At 42.7% G+C, this 20890-nt stretch overlaps 2 protein-coding genes across 2 annotated transcripts in view; one reads left to right on the forward strand and one right to left on the reverse strand.

Moving 5' to 3' along the window:
- The window catches only part of TCTN1 (tectonic family member 1), a 44577-nt gene extending 37934 nt beyond the window's left edge, over positions 1–6643 (reverse strand). Inside the window, exon 1 of the mRNA XM_043440809.1 lies at positions 6546–6643. The gene's annotated coding sequence lies outside the window, so the exon portion shown is untranslated. The remainder of the gene's footprint in view (positions 1–6545) is intronic.
- Positions 6644–13388: 6745 nt separating this feature from the next.
- The window catches only part of PPTC7 (protein phosphatase targeting COQ7), a 39011-nt gene continuing 31509 nt past the window's right edge, over positions 13389–20890 (forward strand). Inside the window, exon 1 of the mRNA XM_043440856.1 lies at positions 13389–13899. Coding sequence (XP_043296791.1) covers positions 13674–13899 — 226 coding nt within the window. The 5' untranslated portion in view covers positions 13389–13673. The remainder of the gene's footprint in view (positions 13900–20890) is intronic.

Raw genomic sequence — 20890 nt, forward strand, 5'->3', positions numbered from 1 at the left:
TTAATTCCCTGACCAGTAATCAGTCCTATGTCCCCCTGAAAAAGAAGCACACAGTCCTACCTGTTGGGCTGCCAGGGAATTCCCTCAAATTGACTTTTTAAAACAAGCCCCACACTGAGGGTTTATGGACTGAATGCTTGTGTCCCTCCAAATCTGTGTGTTGCAGATGAACCTATTTGCCAAGCAGAAACAGAGACGCAGACATAGAGAACAAATGTATGGACACCAAGGTAGGAAAAGAGGGATAGGATGAGTTGTGAGCTTGGGATTGATTATCAAGATTGGGATTGATTGTTGTTTAGTCACTAAGACATGTCCGACTCTTTGCAACCCCATGGACTGTAGCCTGCCAGGCTCCTCTGTCCATGGGATTTCCCAGGCAAGAATACTGGAGTGAGTTGCCATTTCCTTCTCCAGGGGATCTTCCCGACTCGGCGATCGAACCCACGTCTCCTGCATTTGCAGGTGGATTTTAAAAAATAGATAATTAATGAGAACCTACCGTATAGCACAGGGAACTCTACTAAATGCTCTGTGGTGACAAAGAGGGGATATATGTATGCATATAGCTGATTCACTTTGCTATAGAGCAGATCCTAACACAACATTGTAAAGCAACTAAACACCAATAAAATAAAAGAAATTCATACATTTAAGTCCTCACCCCCTTGTGATTGTAATCAATGGTAAGGCTTTGGGAATGTCATTGAAATTAAATGAAGTCATAATGATGTGGCTCTAATCCGACAGGGCTGTGTGCCTTATAAGAGGAGGGCTGTGTGCCAGGTGAAGACACAGCGAGTGAGAAGGTAGCCAGCTGTCTGCAAGTCAGTAAGAGAGCTCTCATCAGAACCCAAGCATACTGGCACCCCGTTCTCAGACATTTTTCTTCCAGAACTGAGAAAATAATTTGTTGTTTAAGCCACCCAGGCTATGGTATTTTGTTATGGCAGCCTGGGCTAAAGTGAAGTTGCTCAGTTGTGTCTGACTCTTTGCAACCCCATGGACTGTGGTCTACCAGGCTCCTCCGTCCATGGGATTTTCCAGGCAAGAATACTGGAGTGGGTTGCCATTTCCTTCTCCAGGAGATCTTCCCAACCCAGGGATTGAACCCCAGTCTCCCACACTGTAAGCAGATGCTTTACCGTCTAAGCCACCAGCCTGAGCTAAGACATCTCCAAACTTATTCCAGCCCAGGACATTTGCATTTGCTCTGCCCTCTGCCTGGAATGGGCTTCCCTGATGGCTCAGATGGTAAAAACTCTGCCTGCCATACAGGAGACCCAGGTTCGATCCCTGGGTCGGGAAGATCCCCTGGAGAAGGCAACAGCAACCCACTCCAGTATTCTTGCCAGGAGAATCCCATGGACAGAGGAGCCTGGCGGGCTACAGTCCATAGGGTCGCAAAGAGTCGGACATGACTGAGCGACTAACACACACACACCTGCCTGAGTGACCTTCTTCCAGAACTTTACATGGCTTGCTGTTCTTCTCAAATTTTCACTTAGGTCTCTTTCCTGCATTTGAAAGCAAAGTCTTAACCTCTGAATCACTAGTGAAGTCTCTTTAAGTATTTTTTTATAGTGTCTTTTGCTGTGCAGAAGCTCTAATCATTGCTTAAAAATGTTAGTTGTGGTAAAATATGCATGACATAAAATTTAAGACAGCATTTTAAAAGTGTACGGTTCAGTGGCATTAAGTACTTTCATACTGTTGTGCAACCACTACAATCATCCATCTCCAGAACTGTTTTCATCTTGCAAAACTGAAACTCTGTACACATTAAACACGAACTCTCTATTCCCTCTGCCCTCCAGCTTCAGGTAAGCACCATTCTACTTTCTGTCTCTATAAATCTGACTCCTCTAGTTAGCTGCCTCATAAAAGCACAATCATATAGCATTTGTCTTTTTTTGGTTTGGGCTTATTTCATTTACCATAATGCCCTCAAAATTCATCCATGTTATAACATGGGTCAGGATTTCCTTCCTTCTTAAAAAAAATAATATTCCACCATATGGATTATCAAATTTTGTTTATCAGTGCATCCATCAGGGGAAGCTTGGGTTGCTTCCACCTTTTGAATATTGTGAATTATGTTGTTATAAACATAGGTATATAAATATCTGCTTGAATCCCTGCTTTCTTTCAGGTATATATATACAAAAAAGTGGAGTTGCTATATCACATGGTAATTCTGCTTCAACTGAGGAACTGGCATACTGATTTCCACAGTCTGAACCATTTTACATTCCCACCAACAGTGCACAAGAGTTCCAGTTTTCCCACAGCCTTGATAACATTTGTTGTTTTCTGGGGTTTTTCTGTTTGCTCATTTGTTTTTTAAAACAGTAGCCATGATAATGGAGAAGACTCTTGAGAGTCCCTTGGACTGCAAGGTTATCAAACCAGTCCATCCTAAAGGAAATCAATCCTGAGTATTCATTGGAAGGACTGATGCTGAAGCTGAAGCTCTAATACTTTGACCACCTGATGCGAAGAGTTAACTCATTAGAAAAGACCCTGATGTTGGGAAAGATTGAAGGCAGGACGAGAAGAGGACAACAGAGGATGAGACGGTTGGATGGCATCACTGACTCAGTGGTCATGAAGGGAAACGGTGAAGGACAGGGAAGCCTGGTGTGCGCAGCACATGGGGTCGAAAAGAATCGGACACCACTGAGCAACTGAACGACAACAATCCATCTCAATGGGTGAGAGGTGATATCTCTTTGTGATTTTGATTTGCATTTCCCTGACAGTGATGTCAAGCATCTTTTTCCTATGTTTGTTGGCCATTTGCATATATTCTTTGAAGAAATGTCTATTCAAGTCCTTTCTCTGTTTTTAAATCTTTTTTATTGTTCTTGAGTTACTGAAACAGCAAGAGATTTCCAGAAAAACATCTACTTCTGCTTTATTGACTATGCCAAAGCCTTTGACTGTGTGGACCTCAACAAACTCTGGAAAATTCTTAAAGAGACGGGAATACCAGACCACCTGACCTGCCTCCTGAGAAACCTGTATGCAGGTCAGGAAGCAACAGTTAGTACTGGACATGAAACAACAGACTGGTTCCAAATAGGGAAAGGAGTATGTCAAGGCTGTATATTATCACTCTGCTTATTTAATTTATATGCAGAGTACATCATGAGAAATGCTGGGCTGGATGAAGCACAAGCTGGAATCAAGATTGCTGGGAGTTCAGATATGCAGATGACACCACCCTTATGGCAGAAAGCAAAGAAGAACTAAAGAGCCTCTTGATGAAAGTGAAAGAAGAAAGTGAAAAAGTTGGCTTAAAACTCAACATTCAGAAAAACTAAGATCACGGCATCTGGTCCCAACACTTCATGGCAAATAGATGGGGAAACAGTGGAAACACTGAGAGACTTTATTTTTCTGGGCTCCAAAATCACTGCAGATGGTAACTGCGGCCATGAAACTAAAAGACACTTACTCCTTGGAAGAAAATTTATGACCAACCTAGATAGCATATTAAAAGCAGAGACATTACTTTGCCAACAAAGGTCCGTCTAGTCAAAGCTATGGTTTTTCCAGTAGTCATGTATGGATGTGAGAGTTGGACTATAAAGAAAATTGAGCGCTGAAGAATAGATGCTTTTGAACTGTGGTGTTGGAGAAGACTCTTGAGAGTCCCTTGGACTGCAAGGAGATCCAACCAGTCCATCCTAAAGGAAATCACTTCTGAATATTCATTGGAAGGACTGATGCTGAAGCTGAAACTCCAATATTTTGGCCACCTGATGCAAAGAACTGACTCATTTGAAAAGACCCTGATGCTGGGAAAGATTGAAGGTGGGAGGAGAAGGGGACAACAGAGGATGAGATGGTTGGACAGCATCACTGGTTCAATGGACATGAGTTTGAGTAAGCTCTGGGAGTTGGCGATGGACAGGGAAGCCTGGCGTGCTACAGTCCATGGGGTCGCAAAGAGTCTGACACAACGGAGCAATTGAACTGAACTGAACTGAGTTATAGGAATTCTTTATATATTCTGGATGCATGTGTGCTGAGTCATAGCCAACTGTTTTCGACCCCATAGAATTTACCAGGCAAGAATACTGGAGCAGGTTGCCACTTCCTCCTTCAGGGGATCTTCCTGACCCAGGGATCAAACTCCTGTCTCCTGCTTCTCTTGCATTGGCAGGCAGATTCTTTTACCACTAGCGCCAACAGGAAAGCCTATAAATTCTAGATGTATGCCCCTTATCAGATATATCATTTATGTATATTTCCTCCCATTCCATGGGCTGACTTTTCAGCCTGTTGATAGTGTTCTTTGATGAATAGAAGTTTTAAATGTTGATGTAGTCTAGTATATCTATGTTTTTCTTTTGTTGCCTGTCCTTTTAGTATCCTGTATAGGAAGTCAAATCCAATAAAATGAAGCTTTCACCTATGTTTTCTTCTAGGAGTCTTAAAGTTCTAACTCTCACGTTTAGGTCTTAGATCCATTGTGAGAGAGTTTCAACTTTTAATGTAGTCAAATCCATTAAAATTTTCCCTAATAGCTTGTGCTATCATTTCTTATAAAAATATTCTATATTTTCTTCTAAAAGTTTTAAATACGTGCTCTTGCTTTTGGTTTCTAGAATTTACTCTTGTATATGGTGTGAGAAGGAGCCAATTTAATTTTTTTTCCCAGAGGGATTATCAATGTCCTTCCACCATTTAAAAATAATTTCTTCCCACAAATCTGTAATATTACCTCCATTCTGTCTCAAGATGGCACATAGGCACGAGTCTATTCACCCTCTCAATTTCTAATTAGTTGAGCCTTCAAAATATCATTTCCTATGAATACCCTGGTGATCCAATGGTTAGGACTCCACGGATCCACTGCTGGGGACCCAAGTTCAGTCCCTGGTCAGGGAGTTGAGGAAATAAGATCCTGAAAGCTGCAAGGCACAGCCAAAGTAGAGGGGGGAGAGTAAAAATTCTTTTAAAACTCATTTCCCTTTCATATCTGTCTGGTCTGTCTACTAAGATCATGGTGTTAGCTTTTATAAATCTCTTCTCTTTGGGGAGAGTAATCAGGGTGAAGATGGGAGCAAGGTGGAAGGGAAGACAGCTGAGCCCACAGAGAAAAGATCCCACGGGGCACAGGAAACCTGGGTGAAGTCAATTATTCCAGCATTGAAAGAAAATTCCCAGCAAAACAAGCAGTTTAAGGAGGGCAAATATTCCCCCCCGCCCAATTCTTCTTCTGGGACCAAGGATTTCATGGCCCAGAGTGGGCAGCAGACGGGAGAAGACGGCAACCTGCCATTACTTCTGCCTGTCTCACTTCCACATCTACGTGTCTGTTTCTCTTTAGTGTGATTAAAATCCTGTTTTTGTTTTTTTTTTTAAATCCCTGCCTTCCTCAATTTAGTCAGCGGGTCTTTCTTTACTTGTCTTCTACTCTTCTACTAGTTCTGTTCTGGTAGCACGACAGAATTTTTTTTATTTTTTTATTTATTTTTAGAAGTTTTTTTTTAAAAAGTGATATATTGGGGATTTCCCTGGTGGTCCAGTGGCTAGGACTCCATGCTCCCAAAGCAAGGAGCCCGGGTTCGAACTCTGGTCGGGGAACTGGATCCTGAGTATTACAACTAAGACCTGGTGCAGCCAAATAAATAAATTTTTAAAAATTGGTATATTGGAGGTATATTTGACATATTAATTTCAAAATAATTTGCTATTTGTATATATTGCAAAATGATCACTACAATAAGTCTAGTTAACACCCAGCATCACACATGCTTACCGAAAAAAAGTTTCTTGTAATGAGGAGTTTCAAGGTCCACTGTCAGCAACTGTCAAATATGTATGATGGAATCATATTTTTTAAAACAACCTCGTTCTTCCTTGATTCCCTGAGCAAACCTGTTTCCCAGAGACAAAGTCTTCTAGGCACGAGCTTCTTGAGCTGCCTTCTTAGCTTTTGGATTTTCATTAATTTTCTCTACCTCAACCCACAAAGAAGCATCTCCTGTATAAGGGTGCTGTTCTATTCATTTGTTTTCACTAATAATATGCACTCCCATTCTGCAGGGCAACTCAGTCCTGGGCTCCCCAATCCAAAGCCATGATCAAGGCTTATGCAATAGACAAATCAGAACAAACGTGGGCTCCCAGGAGTGAGGTGAACCTTACCAGCATGTACCAAATGGAGTCAAGAGATGAGTCCCTTCACCCCTTCACAGGTTCTGCTCATGACCCTGAATGAAGTTCAAAATGACCTACAGAAGAACAGCTTCACAGATTCCAACTACTCCCTGGGGTCATGCTGTAAAAAGGCTACAGTCTCACCAACAAGAACTCCCTTGACTCTGTAGAATCTCATTGCCTTTGCTATTTAAAATCCAGCCCGAAGCTTTGCCACAAGACATAATGCAAGACGCAAAAATCGTCTACCCAACAGAGCAAAGCTAAAGCTCTGCCCTCTTTAAAGTAAGCCTTCCCTGGAACAGACAGGCTTTTTTCCCAATAACGTAATCCCTGTCCCAGCCACCCACTGAGGTCAAAGCTATACTCACAGGGGTTGGGTCAAGGCCTGCCCCAGAGGCTCTCGTATTCAGGTCCCCACTACAACCGTAACTGCCCAGGTCGAGAATCCACTTGACCTACAATTACCTTTCAGCCTAAAGCCCTGACTACACCCGAAACCTGATATCCGTGTGTTATTTTAGCCCCCACACGTCAGCTTTCCTGCCCGCCTCTGAAGTTTTCTGATGAGAAAATAACATGTTGGGGGGTTGTGGGGTGAAAATTAATTGCCCCCTTCTTGGCCCTTCCAAATTCTAAACCCACTGAGCCGTCAATGCATGAATCAGGCAGCCAGAGGTACAAGGTATCAGCTTTATTGAGGAGGCTGACTGGAGTACACCGTTTCATTGTGCCCCCAATTCCCATCTAAATTACACTGGTTTACTTGGTCACAGACTGCAGGCCTCCTTCAGAGGAACAAGCTCCCCATGGCAGAGGAGGAAACATGAGTATCTGAAGGACAGACCACAGCAAAAAAGGAAAAAGAGAAAGGACTGGCGACATGCTCATTGAGACTGAGTTACCCTGAAACGGAGGTCCCCTGCCTCTTTTATGATTAACCTCTCTATCCAAAACTTTATTCCTTTCTTGTCCCACTCCTGCTCCCCTCAGGACTGAGGAACACCAAAGAAAAAGCGGGATGAAACCGGGCAGGACTCTGGGGGCCTTTCTGGGTACAAGCCCCTCAGTGTTCCCCACTTCCTGTTTGATCTTCCCCAAGTTCCAAAGAGCAAACTCTGGCAGTTAATGATTAAAACAGTAGGGTCTCAGGATTCTGAGTTCTTCCTGAAGGGATATAGACAATAATCTGACATATATCTGACTGTTCTGCAGAAATTAAGACTCCCCAATGCCCCACCACCACCCACCACCCTGCCTTGCACCCAGGTGGAGAACGGTGACAACATTCTGACCACAAACACATAGACCCCAGACTGGCTGGAACCAGAAGGCTAATGAAGATTTACGAAATATCACCCTGTTACCTCATCCCCAACCAATCAGAAAAATGTTCACGACCTGATCATGCACCCTGCAACTCTCACCCTCAATGTTGCCTTTAAAAACCTTGGCCTGAAAGCCATCAGGAAATTTTTGATTCTTTTGAATACTAGCTGTCTCTTCTCCTTGCTTGGTGCCCTGTACTTTTCTTTACCACAACCTGGTGTCAGTAGACTGACTTTGCTGAGCATCAGGCAAGGGGAGTTGAGTTCAGTAACATCAGTATCTTCTCCTGAACCCACTAGTCAGACCCAATTCTCCTGTCATGGAAGTAGTAAAGAAAGAAATCAGATGTTTTATTTCAGTAATTTTTCTACTGAGGCATGGCAGTTCCCTCTCCTCTATGTATGTAAACTGGGCAGAGGAGATGTTCCCTTCTAAAAACTGCCTTTGGTTTGGTAACTTATTCCTGATTCAATAATTGTAGCCATGGTATCAGGATCACATGATCTGTCAGGATTCACTTCATTGCAAGTCAAACTCAAAGTGGCTTAAGCAAAAGAGGGAATTAATATGACTTCAGGGACTGATGACTGATGACTTCAGGCAAAGCTGGATTCAGGGGTTTAATCAATATCACAAATTCTCTTGTTGTTCACCATCTCTAGGCTCTGCTGCTCTCTAAATTCCCTTCATTCTCAGGCTGGCTCTTCCTAAGCAGTGGCAAAAACGGCCATCAGCAGTTCTAAGCTTGCATCTTATGGGTTTAGAAAACCCTAGTGAGAATTTCTCCTTAATGCTTTCAGCAAAATCCCATAGTGGAGTTTCATTGGCCTAGCTTGGGTCATGTGCCTTCCTACTGGACCAATCACTGTGACCAAGAGAATGCAATGCACTGATTAGTCAGACCTGGATCATGCGCCCTCCTGAAATCTAGTTCCTCTCAAACCACATAAAGGAATCAAAGTACTGTTATCAGAGACTGGAAGGCAATGGATTCTAGATGGGAGAAAATATGACCATCACACACAATGCAAAGTTCAGTGGAAAGAGCAGCTTGTGGCTAATGCCTTCAAAAAGGCTTTGCAGGGCGGGACCAAGACTCTCCTGGAGAGCTCACCAGTTAACCTAGCTCCACCCATTAAATTCCTATGGGAGGAACCTGTTCCTTACCCTTCCCTTTTCTCAAGTGTAGAACAAGTTGCTTGCTCTATATGACCTCTAAGTTTCTCTTAATCAACAGCATTCGCTTCTTAGGTATTTACTTGTTACCTATTGTATGCTAGGGAGTGTTCCAGACACGTGAGATAAAGGATAAAATACACAAAATCCCCTACTCTTATGGAACTTACATTTTAGTCAGGGCGGAGACAAACAGTAAACAGAATAAATGAGTCTCACGTGAAACATAGACAGGACTGTTGGGTGTTTTCATGCTTAAATAGGTGGTCAGTGCAGGTCATGCAGGTAATGCACGTGGGAAGTTCTTAATCCATGGTATCTATTGCTCTCATTCTCATCACTATTCTTGCTTTATTATCTTATTATAATTATATTATTTATTGTTATTTTATTATTATTGGCATATTTAGAGCATTTAGTGACCCCCCCTTGTTGTCTCCAGCATTAAGCACCCTCAGCATAGCATACAAGACCCTCTGCTGTAAGTCCTAAACTATTTTTTTTTTAATGGAGATACTCACATACCATAACATTCACTCTTTTAAAGTGTACAGTTAATTGTTTTTTAGTACATATAAAAGGTTATGCAACCATTACTACTAATTCCAGAACATTTTCATTACCCCAAAAAGGAACCCCAAACCCATTAGCAATCATTCCCTTTCCCCTTCCTCCCAGTCTCTGCCAACTACTAATCTGGGTTCTGTCTCTGTGGGTTTTTCTGTTCTGGACATTTCATAGAAATAACATCATACAATGTGTGGTCTTTGGGGACTGGTGTCTTTAACTTAGTATAATGTTTTCAAGGTTCCTCTATGTTGAAGCATATGTCAGTACTTCGTTCCTTTTTATTTTTCTATTTTATTTTTTTCATTCCTTTTTATGCAAAATAGTTTCTAAACTGTTTTCCTAGCTCCATTTCTCATTATTCCTCATGCAAACCCTGAGGTTGAGCTGCACTGGACTACTTGCTCTTCTTCAGTCACACTCTGAGTTTGCTGATTTCCCATTTCTTTCTCTTGGAATGATTATATCTACTCCTCAGACCTCTGTCCATGCTCTTGCTCTTGCTTGTGCTCAGTTGCTAAGTCGTGTCTGACTCTTTGCAACCTCATGGACTGAAACCCACCAGGCTCCTCTGTTCATGGGATTTTCCAAGCAAGAATACTGGAGTGGATTGCCATTTCCTCCTCCAGGGGATCTTCCTGACCCAGGAATTGAACCTGTGTCTCCTGCGTCTCCTGCATTGGCAGGCAGATTCTTTACCACTGAGCCACCAGGGAAGTCCCTGGCCATGCTGGCCTCTCACAAATGTTACTTCTCCATAAAGTGCCCTGACTATTCTTCCATCCCAATAGCTCCTCTTTCTCCTCCTTACATGCTTTTATTTCAACTGATGGTGCTTATTTTCTCTATAATTTACTTAATTTTAACCCTCTTTGTCAATACTATAACTGCTATGAAGGCATCAGTGTTTTTTAATTCTTAACACAGAGCCTCAGACTTAACAAGTGCTTCCCAAATATTTGTTCACTTGTAAGGCATTGGTATAACTCAGTGGTTCTGAACTAGAGGCAATTTTGCCCCCTAGGGGCATTTGCCAATGTCTGGAGACATTTTTGGTTGCCCCAACTAGGGGTGAGTGTGCTATTAGCATCTAGTAGGTTCAGATCAGGGATGCTGCTAAACACCCTTCATTGTATAAGACAGCCCCCTCCCACAAAGAATTATGTGGCCCCCAAATGTCAATAGTACCAAGGTTGAGAAACCTTGCCATAAACTAGTTAATTCTCTTTTTGAATAGGTTAGCAAAAAGAAATCAGAGATCAGTGTACCAGTCTGGCAAAAAATTTCATTAGGGAATTCATGCCTTTTTTTTTCTCCCCCTTTCTATTTTTAGGAGCTGGGGGTGACTCCAGTGCAAAGCTCTTTCCTAATGCCATAGAGGTGCCCTGGGAACACAGATGGTATTTTCACCACTTGCTCGCTTCTGAGAGTGACAACTGACCTCCCAGGAATCCTTGAAGTGCTAGGAATGTAACTCTGTTAAGGAAGAAAACTCTTAGGGCTTTTAAAGTCTAGCAAAATGTCACAAGTGAATTGTGCTCCCAGGGAGGGCAGGGGAAAGTGTGTTTTTTTTTTTTTTTCCCAAGTACCCTCTCCTGGCTTCCCCACTATAGTGAGACTTTTCAGAACTGGCTCTGGAATAAATGATTCAAGGGAACCTGAGGCCCTGTCTCTTCTTCTTTCCAAAAAGAGCAAAGGAGCTTTGAGAAAGGATTCTGTTCACATTGTGCTCCAAAGAGCAACTCATTTGCAGAAAACTCATTTGCAGGAAACTCAAGGCACTGGTATCATTTAACTGTGAAAACAGTAGCCCCAACAGAGCAGAGGTTACCCGGCATCGGAGTTACATCTTATGTTCCTGCTTATCTCATCCAACTGGTTCCTGTGAGTGTCCCAGAAATGAGGTAATATACGTCCTGAAAATGAAAAGGTAGTAGCCTGAGGGAGTTTGACAAGGCAAGGAATAAGGGTTGACATGCTATTTTAAAAAGTTTGTCCTTGGGGTAGAATTACCTGACATCCTGGCTGGGATTTGGTAGTGGTATGTGCTTAAAAGAACAACCTTTAGCATGGCTGGCACAGACATAAATGCCAAGCTGAGGATCCTCAAGGTTCCACCCCCTTCTTCTGGACACTCTAATTCTTGTGGGCCATAAAAAAATAGCAAGGTGTGACTGCATGCCTAGAATCACTCTATCTTTTATCCGGTAAATGAATCTTTTTTTGTCTACACATTTGACAAAAGACCACTCATTGTGTGAAGTGGTTTGTTCAGTCCAGTATTGATGAAAACCCTTAAGGACAGAAACATATAGAGTACTTAGCACACCGTGAACCACAGAAGTATTTAATGATGACAGTAATTGGGATAACGGAATGTGCTTGGAGTGGATGGTTGACAGGTCTTTAGATATACTTAAAAAGGTGTAAAAGAGATTCATTCGTAGAATGAGACAGGAATCCCCAGAGGAACCATAGTTCTGTCAAAAAGCTGGAAAAGGACCAATGCTTCTGGGTGACAGCAAAACTATTTCAGATTAGATCATTTGCATCAAATCTATTTTCTTTTATTTCTGAATCCATTCATTTAATCATTCCCTTATTTGACAAATGCTATATTTTATTATTAATATTTATGGTTCCTATTCAATTATCACTTTTATTCAATATTTATATAAATTGTATCAGTTGTAATAATATAGTGGCAAATGATCCTTGCCTTTAGGGTGCTTAGGATCTAGTGAAATATGCATTCATTCATATATTTAAGTGTTTATCATGTGCCCATATGTTCTGGGGATACACTAAGAAAGAACACAGGACACTCAAGAAATGGAATTAGATTCAAGTGGATGGAAGGGGACTTCCCATGGTGGTCCAGTGGTTAAGACTCCATGCTTCCACTGCAGAGGGGTATGGGTTCAGTCCCTGGTGGAGGAGCTAAGGTCCTATTCACTGTGAAGTGCAGCCAAAAATATATATATATATAATAAAAATAAACACATGGTGGGTGGAAGGAAGAGCAAAAGCAAAGGCCTTGAGGCACCTGTGAACATGGCTACAGTCCAGTTAGTGAAGGGGGCACAGCACCAAGGACAGTGGAAAGGTATGCAAGGACTAGATTATGTACAGTCCCACCAATATGGTATGTAATTTGAATATACATTCACATACACATACAAACCTATTACACATATTGTTGGAGCTAATCTTTCCATTAGATTACAAACTCCCCATGAAATTTACTTTTCAACCTAAATTTCAGAAGGTCACTTAGTCAAAATCTGGAGAAGGCTACTGTGATGTTTGTTAGGGGTAGGCTGAAAGCTTAAAAAAAAGTAGGGGAGCGGCCTGTCTGGCCAAGGGTTGTCCTTTCCATGAGAAGAGGTGGCAGCTGTGGGAGGAGAGAGGCAGGGCTGTCATTTTTGCAAGTCTTTGGCGCCCAAGTCAGAAGTGGGGAGAAGACCTGCTTAGCCGGGTAGATCCTCAAGAAAATTCAGATTTGAGGCAAAGAAATTTGGGGCCTAGAATTTTTTTGTTCCTCACTTGGCAGGATCATCTGAAAGTCTGAAACACTTCTGTATGACTTCTGTATGTCTGCAGTGGTTGTGCGTGAATCTCCATCATTATTCTCGAATTTTTCTAAACATTATGCAAAACGGTTCTTCTTTCCAAACAGATTACGGTCCCTAAACCCTTCCAATATACAAATGCTGGAGGTGTCACTAGATTTGTGTACTTCCGTTTAATATATGTGTTATAGAAAAATCATACGTGACCCAATTAATTTTTTCCAGTTTTTTTTTTTTTTTTAAGGAATAGTGGCGTTTTCTCTTCACTGAAAGCAGGGGAGAAAACTTTCAAACAACCCACTTGTAATTCTCCGTATTTTAACTTCGGCCTCGCGTCTGGGAACTCCTCCTAGGTCGTTGAAGCTAGGTAGTGAATTAAAAGAAGCGACTACAACCTTCGGACTACAACTCCTAGGAGACATTGTGACCACATCCTCTGCGCAAGCTCGACCTCTGTGACTGCATAGGGCACCGAGCCGAGGAGGCGGGGCTTGGGCCTAAGCCGCGGGCCATGGGCGGGGGTAGAGGCGTGGTCATAAGGGGGCGGTGCTGCCGGCGCGGCCCGGAACACGCTAGTGGAGCGGAAGATGGCGGCGGCAGCGGTGGCTGCAGCCGGGACCCTAGTCGGGCTCAGGCGGAGGAGCCGCCGGTTCTGACCTCGCTCTGGCTCCAGTGCGCGCGGCGGAGCGTGTGCGAGGCCCCGCGCGTCGGGCAAGGGCGGCGGCGGTAACTGCGCGCCGCCTTGAGGAGCGTCCCGGCGGCGGCTCGGCTGCGGCTGAGGAGAGAGCCGGCTCCGGGCCTCCGCGTCCTCCTGTTCCCCGGGCCCCCCGCCTCCTCGGGGGGGCGGCGGCGGCGATGTTCTCGGTCCTCTCGTACGGGCGACTGGTGGCCCGCGCCGTACTCGGCGGCCTCTCGCAGACCGACCCCAGGGCCGGAGGCGGCGGCGGCGGCGGTGACTACGGGCTGGTGACGGCCGGCTGCGGCTTCGGCAAGGACTTCCGTAAGGGCCTCCTCAAGAAGGGGGCTTGCTATGGGGACGACGCGTGCTTCGTAGCCCGGCACCGCTCAGCAGACGTGCTCGGTGAGTGCCCGGCCGGGTGCCCCCTCCCAAGCCCCGGATCCGCCTCCTGGGGACTCCCCTTCTCGGGGCTTTTCCAGCTCCTCCAGGCGGTAAGAGGAGCCAGTGAGCCAGTAGTAGTAGCTCATTTGTACGGAGCGCTTACTAGGTGCCAGGCGCCGTGCCAAGCGCTTGAAGGTGCGTTTTTCCACTTGATCAACCCCCATTTTGGAGTTGAGGAAACTGAGGCGCTGAGCGGTGGAGCCACATGCTCAAGGTCACACACCCTGAGAATGTGACCAGTTTGTCCGAGTCCGGAACCGCACTGTTAGTCACTTGGCAGGGCCAGCCCCAGACGACCTCGTCCCCTCCCCCGGCGACACCTGCAGGCTCCGAACCTCGCTCTCATTCTCTCGCTCCCTTCCTCCTCCCTCTTCGTGTCCTGCGGATCCCTGCTTCTTCGAGCTCCTGACGCCTCGGCCCGGCTATGGGTTGCGGGCTCCCGAGCAGACTGGCTGTCGTAAGCCCCACACAGCTCAGCCGCATTCTTTCGTCGTCTCGATCCAAGACCAGATCTCCATCCTTGTCTTGAGTCTCGCAGCAGAGGCCGCTGGCCTGGTAAAAAAAAATCACTCGCAGTGCATTCTTCCAAACTGATCTTGACCACTTGAGGTCACTTAGGGTGGAAGAGAGTCTCCTTGACCCAAAATAGAATGGTCAAACCCTCTTCTTCACTGCGGCCAAGAAAGCCTTGAGAATTGGTTAAAGCCATTTCAGGCCACAGGTGCTTTGGAGGGCCTAGTCCAGTTACATCTTAGGGGTTGGGAGTCTAGAGTTAGAGCTTGCAGAAATGGCTAAATAGAATTCAGAAGCAATCAGAAACTTTACCATCATGCATGTCTTTGGAGACAGTGCATATGCCATAGACTCCTATGCCATTTAAATCTCTCTTAATGAGTAGAGCACTTCCTGTGAAATTGAAGGACACGTTGTCATTGAACTCAAGTTCAAATGTTTCTGTTTTCACTTCTCAGGTGAGATTGAGTATTTTGACTACTTTAAATTGCATATACTGAGCCAAAGCTTGGCATTGGAACACAGGGTCCTGTAATTTTATGATAAGAATTACTTTTTAATTTAGCCTCAGAATAAGTCTATTATCTTTGCTTTTACTCATGTACTATGAATGAGATGCACTAGAAAAGTTGCTTTTAGTTTAACTTATGAAAGACTAAAGTAGGTAGGTTGAAAAAATCGTTTAGTGTTTAGGCAAAGACTTCTTAGAAGGGAACTTGCAAGTTTAAAAAAAAATTTTTTATTGGATTATAGTTGATTTATAATGTTGTGTTAGTTTCTGCTGTACAAAAGTGAATCAAATATACATATACATATATCCACTTGTTTTTAGATTCTTTTTCCATACAGGTCATTACAGAGTACTGAGTAGAGTTCCCTGGGGGAACTGGAAAATTGAAGTTGTACAAATCCACTCTAAAGTCAGCTCGACCCTGACTAAAGGTTTATTTATTTATTTAATTTATTTTTGATTGTGCTGGGTCTTCCTTGCTGCACGCAGGCTTTCTCTAGTTGCCACAGGCAGGGGCTTCTCTTGTTGAGCATGTACTCTAGGCATACTGGCTTCAGTAGTTGAGGTGCATGGGCTCGGTAGTTGTGATGCAGAGGCTTACTTAGTTGCTTGGTGGCATGTGGGATCTTCCTGAACGAAGGATTGAACCCATGTCTTCTGCATTGGCAGGCAGATTCTTAACCATTGGACCACCAGGGAAGCCCCTGATATCTTTTTTTTTTAAAGGTCTGTCAGTGGTTCTTTTTTCATTACAATCGAGGCACTTCACAGTTAAAAGCTTGTGACCTGTACTGCTTTTTCAAGTTGCTGTTATAGTGCAATAGGATAGAGGATATTGAGCCACTAAGGTTCCCCCTTAAAAATCTGCTATGTGCTGGCTTATGTGAAAGATCTGTGATTTGATTAATTATTCAGGGGATAGTTTAATATGTCAGATGCCTATGCTGAAATTTGAAGTTTTTTGAAGGCTACCTTCTTAATGGAGTGGGGTATTTATAAGGATATGTGAAACTTTGGTCAAACCCATTTTGAAAAATGTATAAACATACCATCCTGACCGAAACCCGCCTGGTTAGGTGCTCAGCTTTACCACTCTGTGATCTGTGGTTTTGGGCAAGAACCTCTCAGCTCATTTTCCTCCTCTAGACTAGAGAATGAGGGAAGTGGACTACCTGATCCTCAAAAACTTCTGACCAGCATATATTTTTGTTTTGAAAAGATAGCACTCTGTTATTTTTCATCTCAAATAGTGGACATTACTTCCCTTTCTATTCACATGGGCACCTTCAGTAGATATGTTGTTTTATATCTGGCACTGAAACCAGTGGTTCTTAACTTTGCTTGATTCACAGCCTCTTGGTTCACTGTCCACAGGCTGTCTCCCTCCAGAAATGTGCGTAGAGACAAAATTAGCATAGGCCTTTGGAGACTTCGGGCTTCCCTTGTAGCTCAGTTGGTAAAGAATCTGCCTGCAGTGCAGGAGACCCGGGTTCGATCCCTGGGTTGGGAAGATCCCCTGGAGAAGGAAATGGCAACCCACTCCAGTATTCTTGCCTGGAAAATCCCATGGACAGAGGAGCCTGGTGGGCTGCAGTCCATGGGGTCGCAGAGTCGGGCACAACTGAGCGAATAACACTAACACTTGGAGACTTCAGAGACCCCATGAAGTACATGGAATCCACTTATGGGCCGCCTAGAGGTCCATCTAGAGGTCCTTGGGTGGTACCAGATTAAGAACTACAGCTCTGTACCCCTCTTGAAAGGAATGTTCCTAGACATAACCAGACAGATGATGGCTTATGTGAACTAGGGATGGTCTTTGGCCATATTTGACAAAGAGCTGTTTTGAGAGAGAGTTGTATGCAAATCCGGGAATACAGGTTCCCTAGGACTGTCTTCTGTTGGAGTTCTTCCAGAGAGCCATCTTGAGAGCCACCTAGTACAACTTGTGAGTTGGCCTCATTTGATCTTTGGTTTCCACAAACCAGTTCATATGATGGTGACTTCTTTTAGTGACACCATCCCGTTATAGGCAGATCTGGTTATCTCTTGCTGTGGAAGAGGTAATGTGTCTCAGTGAGTTTTTAATACTGCTTTTTACTCTGGAAGTTGGAGATGTAAACTGAATTGCATTAAAGACTATGTTGAGGGAGTTCCCTGGTGGCCTCGTGGTTCAGACTCAGTGCTTTCACTGCTGAGGCCCAGGTTTGATGGCAGCTCAGTCAATAAAGAATCTGCCTGCAGTGTGGGAGACATGGGTTTGATCCCTGGATTGGGAAGATCCCCTGGAGAAGAAGATGGCAACCCACTTCAGTGTTCTTGCCTGGAGAATTCCATGGACAGAGGAGCCTGGAGGGCTACAGTCCGTGGGGTCCCAAAGAGTCGGACACAACTGAGCGACCAAGCACAGCACACCACAAGGGAACTGAGATCCCACATGCTGCATGGAGCAGCCAAAAAAAAAGAGGCTGTGTTGAATAATGTCATGTTGAACCTCAGTGCTTTGAACTTTCTAGTTCTATAGATAATTAGTTTTCTTTGGGTTGACGCTATTTATTGCTAAGTTATCTGTGCAACTCACTGTGGTCATCTAGGACTCTTTGGAATGAAAGCTGTTTATTTCTTTTTGTATTAGAAAGAGAAAGCTGTTTTATTTCTTTAATTTAGAATTATCTGTCCTGTTAGTCATGCAGTGACTAAAAGTACTTGCTGCTTTACAACATTTTTGTAGAGTCCCACTGGATTTCTTTTAGGAAAAACCAACTATGGTGGGTGTGGTGAGACACAGGAACCACTCCTATCCCCTGGAAAATTGGCAAAGGTGCTTTCTCTTTATTAGATCCAACAGGAGTAAACCAGTACCAGCAGGAGCTATGTGCACTTTTCTTTTTCCTTCTTCCCTGTGACTAATACTGGGTTCTCTTGTTACTCTATATGGCGTGGTTGCCTAAGTACATAAAAATATGGGAGCTGCCTAGTGTGTAATTGCTGGGCCTCTTACAGCCCTAAGCTACTTAACAATAGAATCAAAGACTGTTGAGGGTTGTAAGATTTAGAAACCTTGGAATCCAGTTCTTTCATTTTACTGAAGAGAAGACAAGTCTGCAGAGGGTCAGATGACTTTGCCAAGGTTACTCCACTAGGAGTAACCCCACAAAGTTCTTTGCCAGTGTTAATGGTAGAATTAGGACTTAGCACCAAGATTCCCTGTTCCATCCAGTCCTCTTTTACACCACTGGTTAAGTGTTCTTGACAAGATAAGTGAGTTCAGAACTGGTCTGTCTTCTGGTACCGTTAAATCATTCTGGTAATGCTTTTTCACTTAAGGGTGTGTATGTGTATATGTACTTATTTATTCATTCTATGACTCATAATTAAAATGCAGCAAAAACTCCTCTGCATACTAAACCACAGTTTATTGAAAAAAGATAGCATGGTGTATGCCATCTAAGTTCTGGCTTTGAGTTGTATTGAGTTGTGAAGTAATTCTTGTAAAACTGGACGATGTTTATTTAAGCTTGATTAACTTGAAACCTTAAACAGAAATAAAAGTCTAGCCTCTAGATAAAATTTTGATTGTGGCCAGGAATTTGAAATATTTCTGTGAGTTATGCCAGTCTTAAAAGTAGTTTGTCTTGGAACTTCCTGGCAGTCCAGTGGTTAGGACTTCACACTTCCATTGCACAGGGCACAGAGTTTGATACCTGGTCAGGGAACTAGGATCCCGTAAATTACTCAGCATGACCAAAAAAAAAAATTTTTTTTTTATATAAAAAGTAGTTATCTTAAAGTATGAGGATTACATGAACAATATAAAGATCAAAATTTTATTTAGGAAGTGAATTGGTTAGGTACAATTTGATGTTTTCCAACAGTCATAGTAATTTTTATATACTTGATCAAAAAGCTCTATATCTGAAAGTGAGTTGCCCTTTTAACAAAGTACTAATCACTTTGGAGGAGTGTGTATGTGTGCTAATTTCAGCCTTCCAAGAAGCCCTCTTTTGAATTTCCCTTATCTAGATTTCAAGCTGTGTCAGGAAACCTGTCTCATCATTTATATAGTCGTAATTTTCTGAAAGTCAGAATTCAACCTGATCTACCTGTCAACATTCAGCCGACATGACCCTGACTGAAATTTTTTTTTTTAAATATACAATTCACCTGCCGTGACATTCACCATTTAAAGTGAAAAGTTCAGTAACACAACATTCATAAGGTTGTGCAACCACTGCCACTAACTAGTTCCAGAACATATTCATCACTCTGCAAGAAAACCCCTAACGATTAGTCACTTCCCAACTCCCCTCCCTCAGCCCCTGGCAGCCGAAAGTAGATTCTGACACTAACAGATGTGTCTATTTTGGGCATTTCAGGTAAATGAAATCATGTAGTACGTGGTCTTTGGTGTCTGACTTTTTTCACTCAGCATAAGATTTTTAAGATTTACCCATATTAGAACTTCCTGGCAGTCCAGTGGTTAGGACTTTGCCTTCCAATGCAGAAGATGCCAGTTTAGGCCCTGGTCAGGGAGCCAAGATCCCACATGCCTTACGGCCCAAAAAAACCAAAATATAAAACAGAAGCGGTACTATAAGATTTATTTACACTGTAGTGTATATTCCTTTTTATGGCTGAATACTATTCTGATATGAGTATGCCACATTTAAAAAATCTGTTAATGGACATTGTGTTGTTTCCACTTTTGGGCTGTTGTGAATAGAGCTGCTATGACACATTTATGTATAGGTTTTTTCGTAAACATATTTTCTATTCTCTTGGGTATATACCAAGAAATGAAATTGCTAGTCATAATATAACTCTGTAACTGTGAGCAATATAGTTGTCTTTATATATCTATTTTATATCATTCTAATATAATTATTACTAGAGGGGAAATATTTTTTAAATGTCAGCAATCAGATATATAAGTTCTGAGATCAGTCAGTACTTTAAATATGCTGGATTTCATAGTAATCTATTTGCTTTCGAGAGAAAATTGTGGAATGTTTAAGGAAGTATGAGAGTTGTTGGCTCAGTAAAAGAGCCTTCCAGGACTTGTAGAAACAGCAGGGTTTAAGAAGCTGCTGACAAAAAAATAGCCACTGACTGGTTGCTCTTCAACTCTTCATGGTATTCTCTCATTCTGTAATAGATAGATTATAGGGTTAATGGATAGAGGAATTTTGCTGTTTGTTTCTTAAATCCTGTTCACTGATATTTTTCTCATTTTGATACATAGGTATATTGTACTTTTCATATGGTATAAGGCATATTATTTTTAAAGTCATTTTCTCATTTGTTTTACTGTCAGAGAGAGCTACTTTTCTTTTAGTCAGTCTTTAATCTAGGAATTCTCGAGCTTAGGTTTTAAATTTTCCTAACTTCCAGCTTCTCTCTCAGTTTGTTAATAATCTCCTTAAAGGAATCTGGATGAATTTTTTTTTTAATAGAGCAAGTAATTGCATTTTATTTTTTTTTAGTTTATTTTTTTTTCTTTTTTTCTTTTTTTTAGTAATTGCATTTTAAATGCATGACTGTTAATACTTTTTCGAAAATATACTTTTGTTAAAAGGTTTTAAATTGTAGCAGAAGGTAAGAGGTAGATATTAGCTGGTTGTGCTGTGGGTGTTTTCTGGGGGGAGAGGAGTTGAGGGAACCTGGATTAGAGGAGGCCTTTCCTGAACTTTAGCCCTGCTTTCTGAAACTGGCCAATACATGACCTGAATGGTTGCAACAGTGTCCAAACGGAGTTTGTACTCCTGTGACTCAAGAACCACTACACCAGGTCAGAATATTTGACCTACAACCACGTCCTTTGAATAAACACTTATGTCAAGTTCAAACTAAATGTCAAATTCATTTTATAAAGGTCCCTGTGCCTTTTAGAGAGGCCTTAACTGGGACTTTAAGTCAGAATTTTCAGGA

The sequence above is a fragment of the Cervus canadensis genome, chromosome 1, assembly GCF_019320065.1.
Source record: "Cervus canadensis isolate Bull #8, Minnesota chromosome 1, ASM1932006v1, whole genome shotgun sequence".
Classification (NCBI taxonomy): Eukaryota; Metazoa; Chordata; class Mammalia; order Artiodactyla; family Cervidae; genus Cervus; species Cervus canadensis.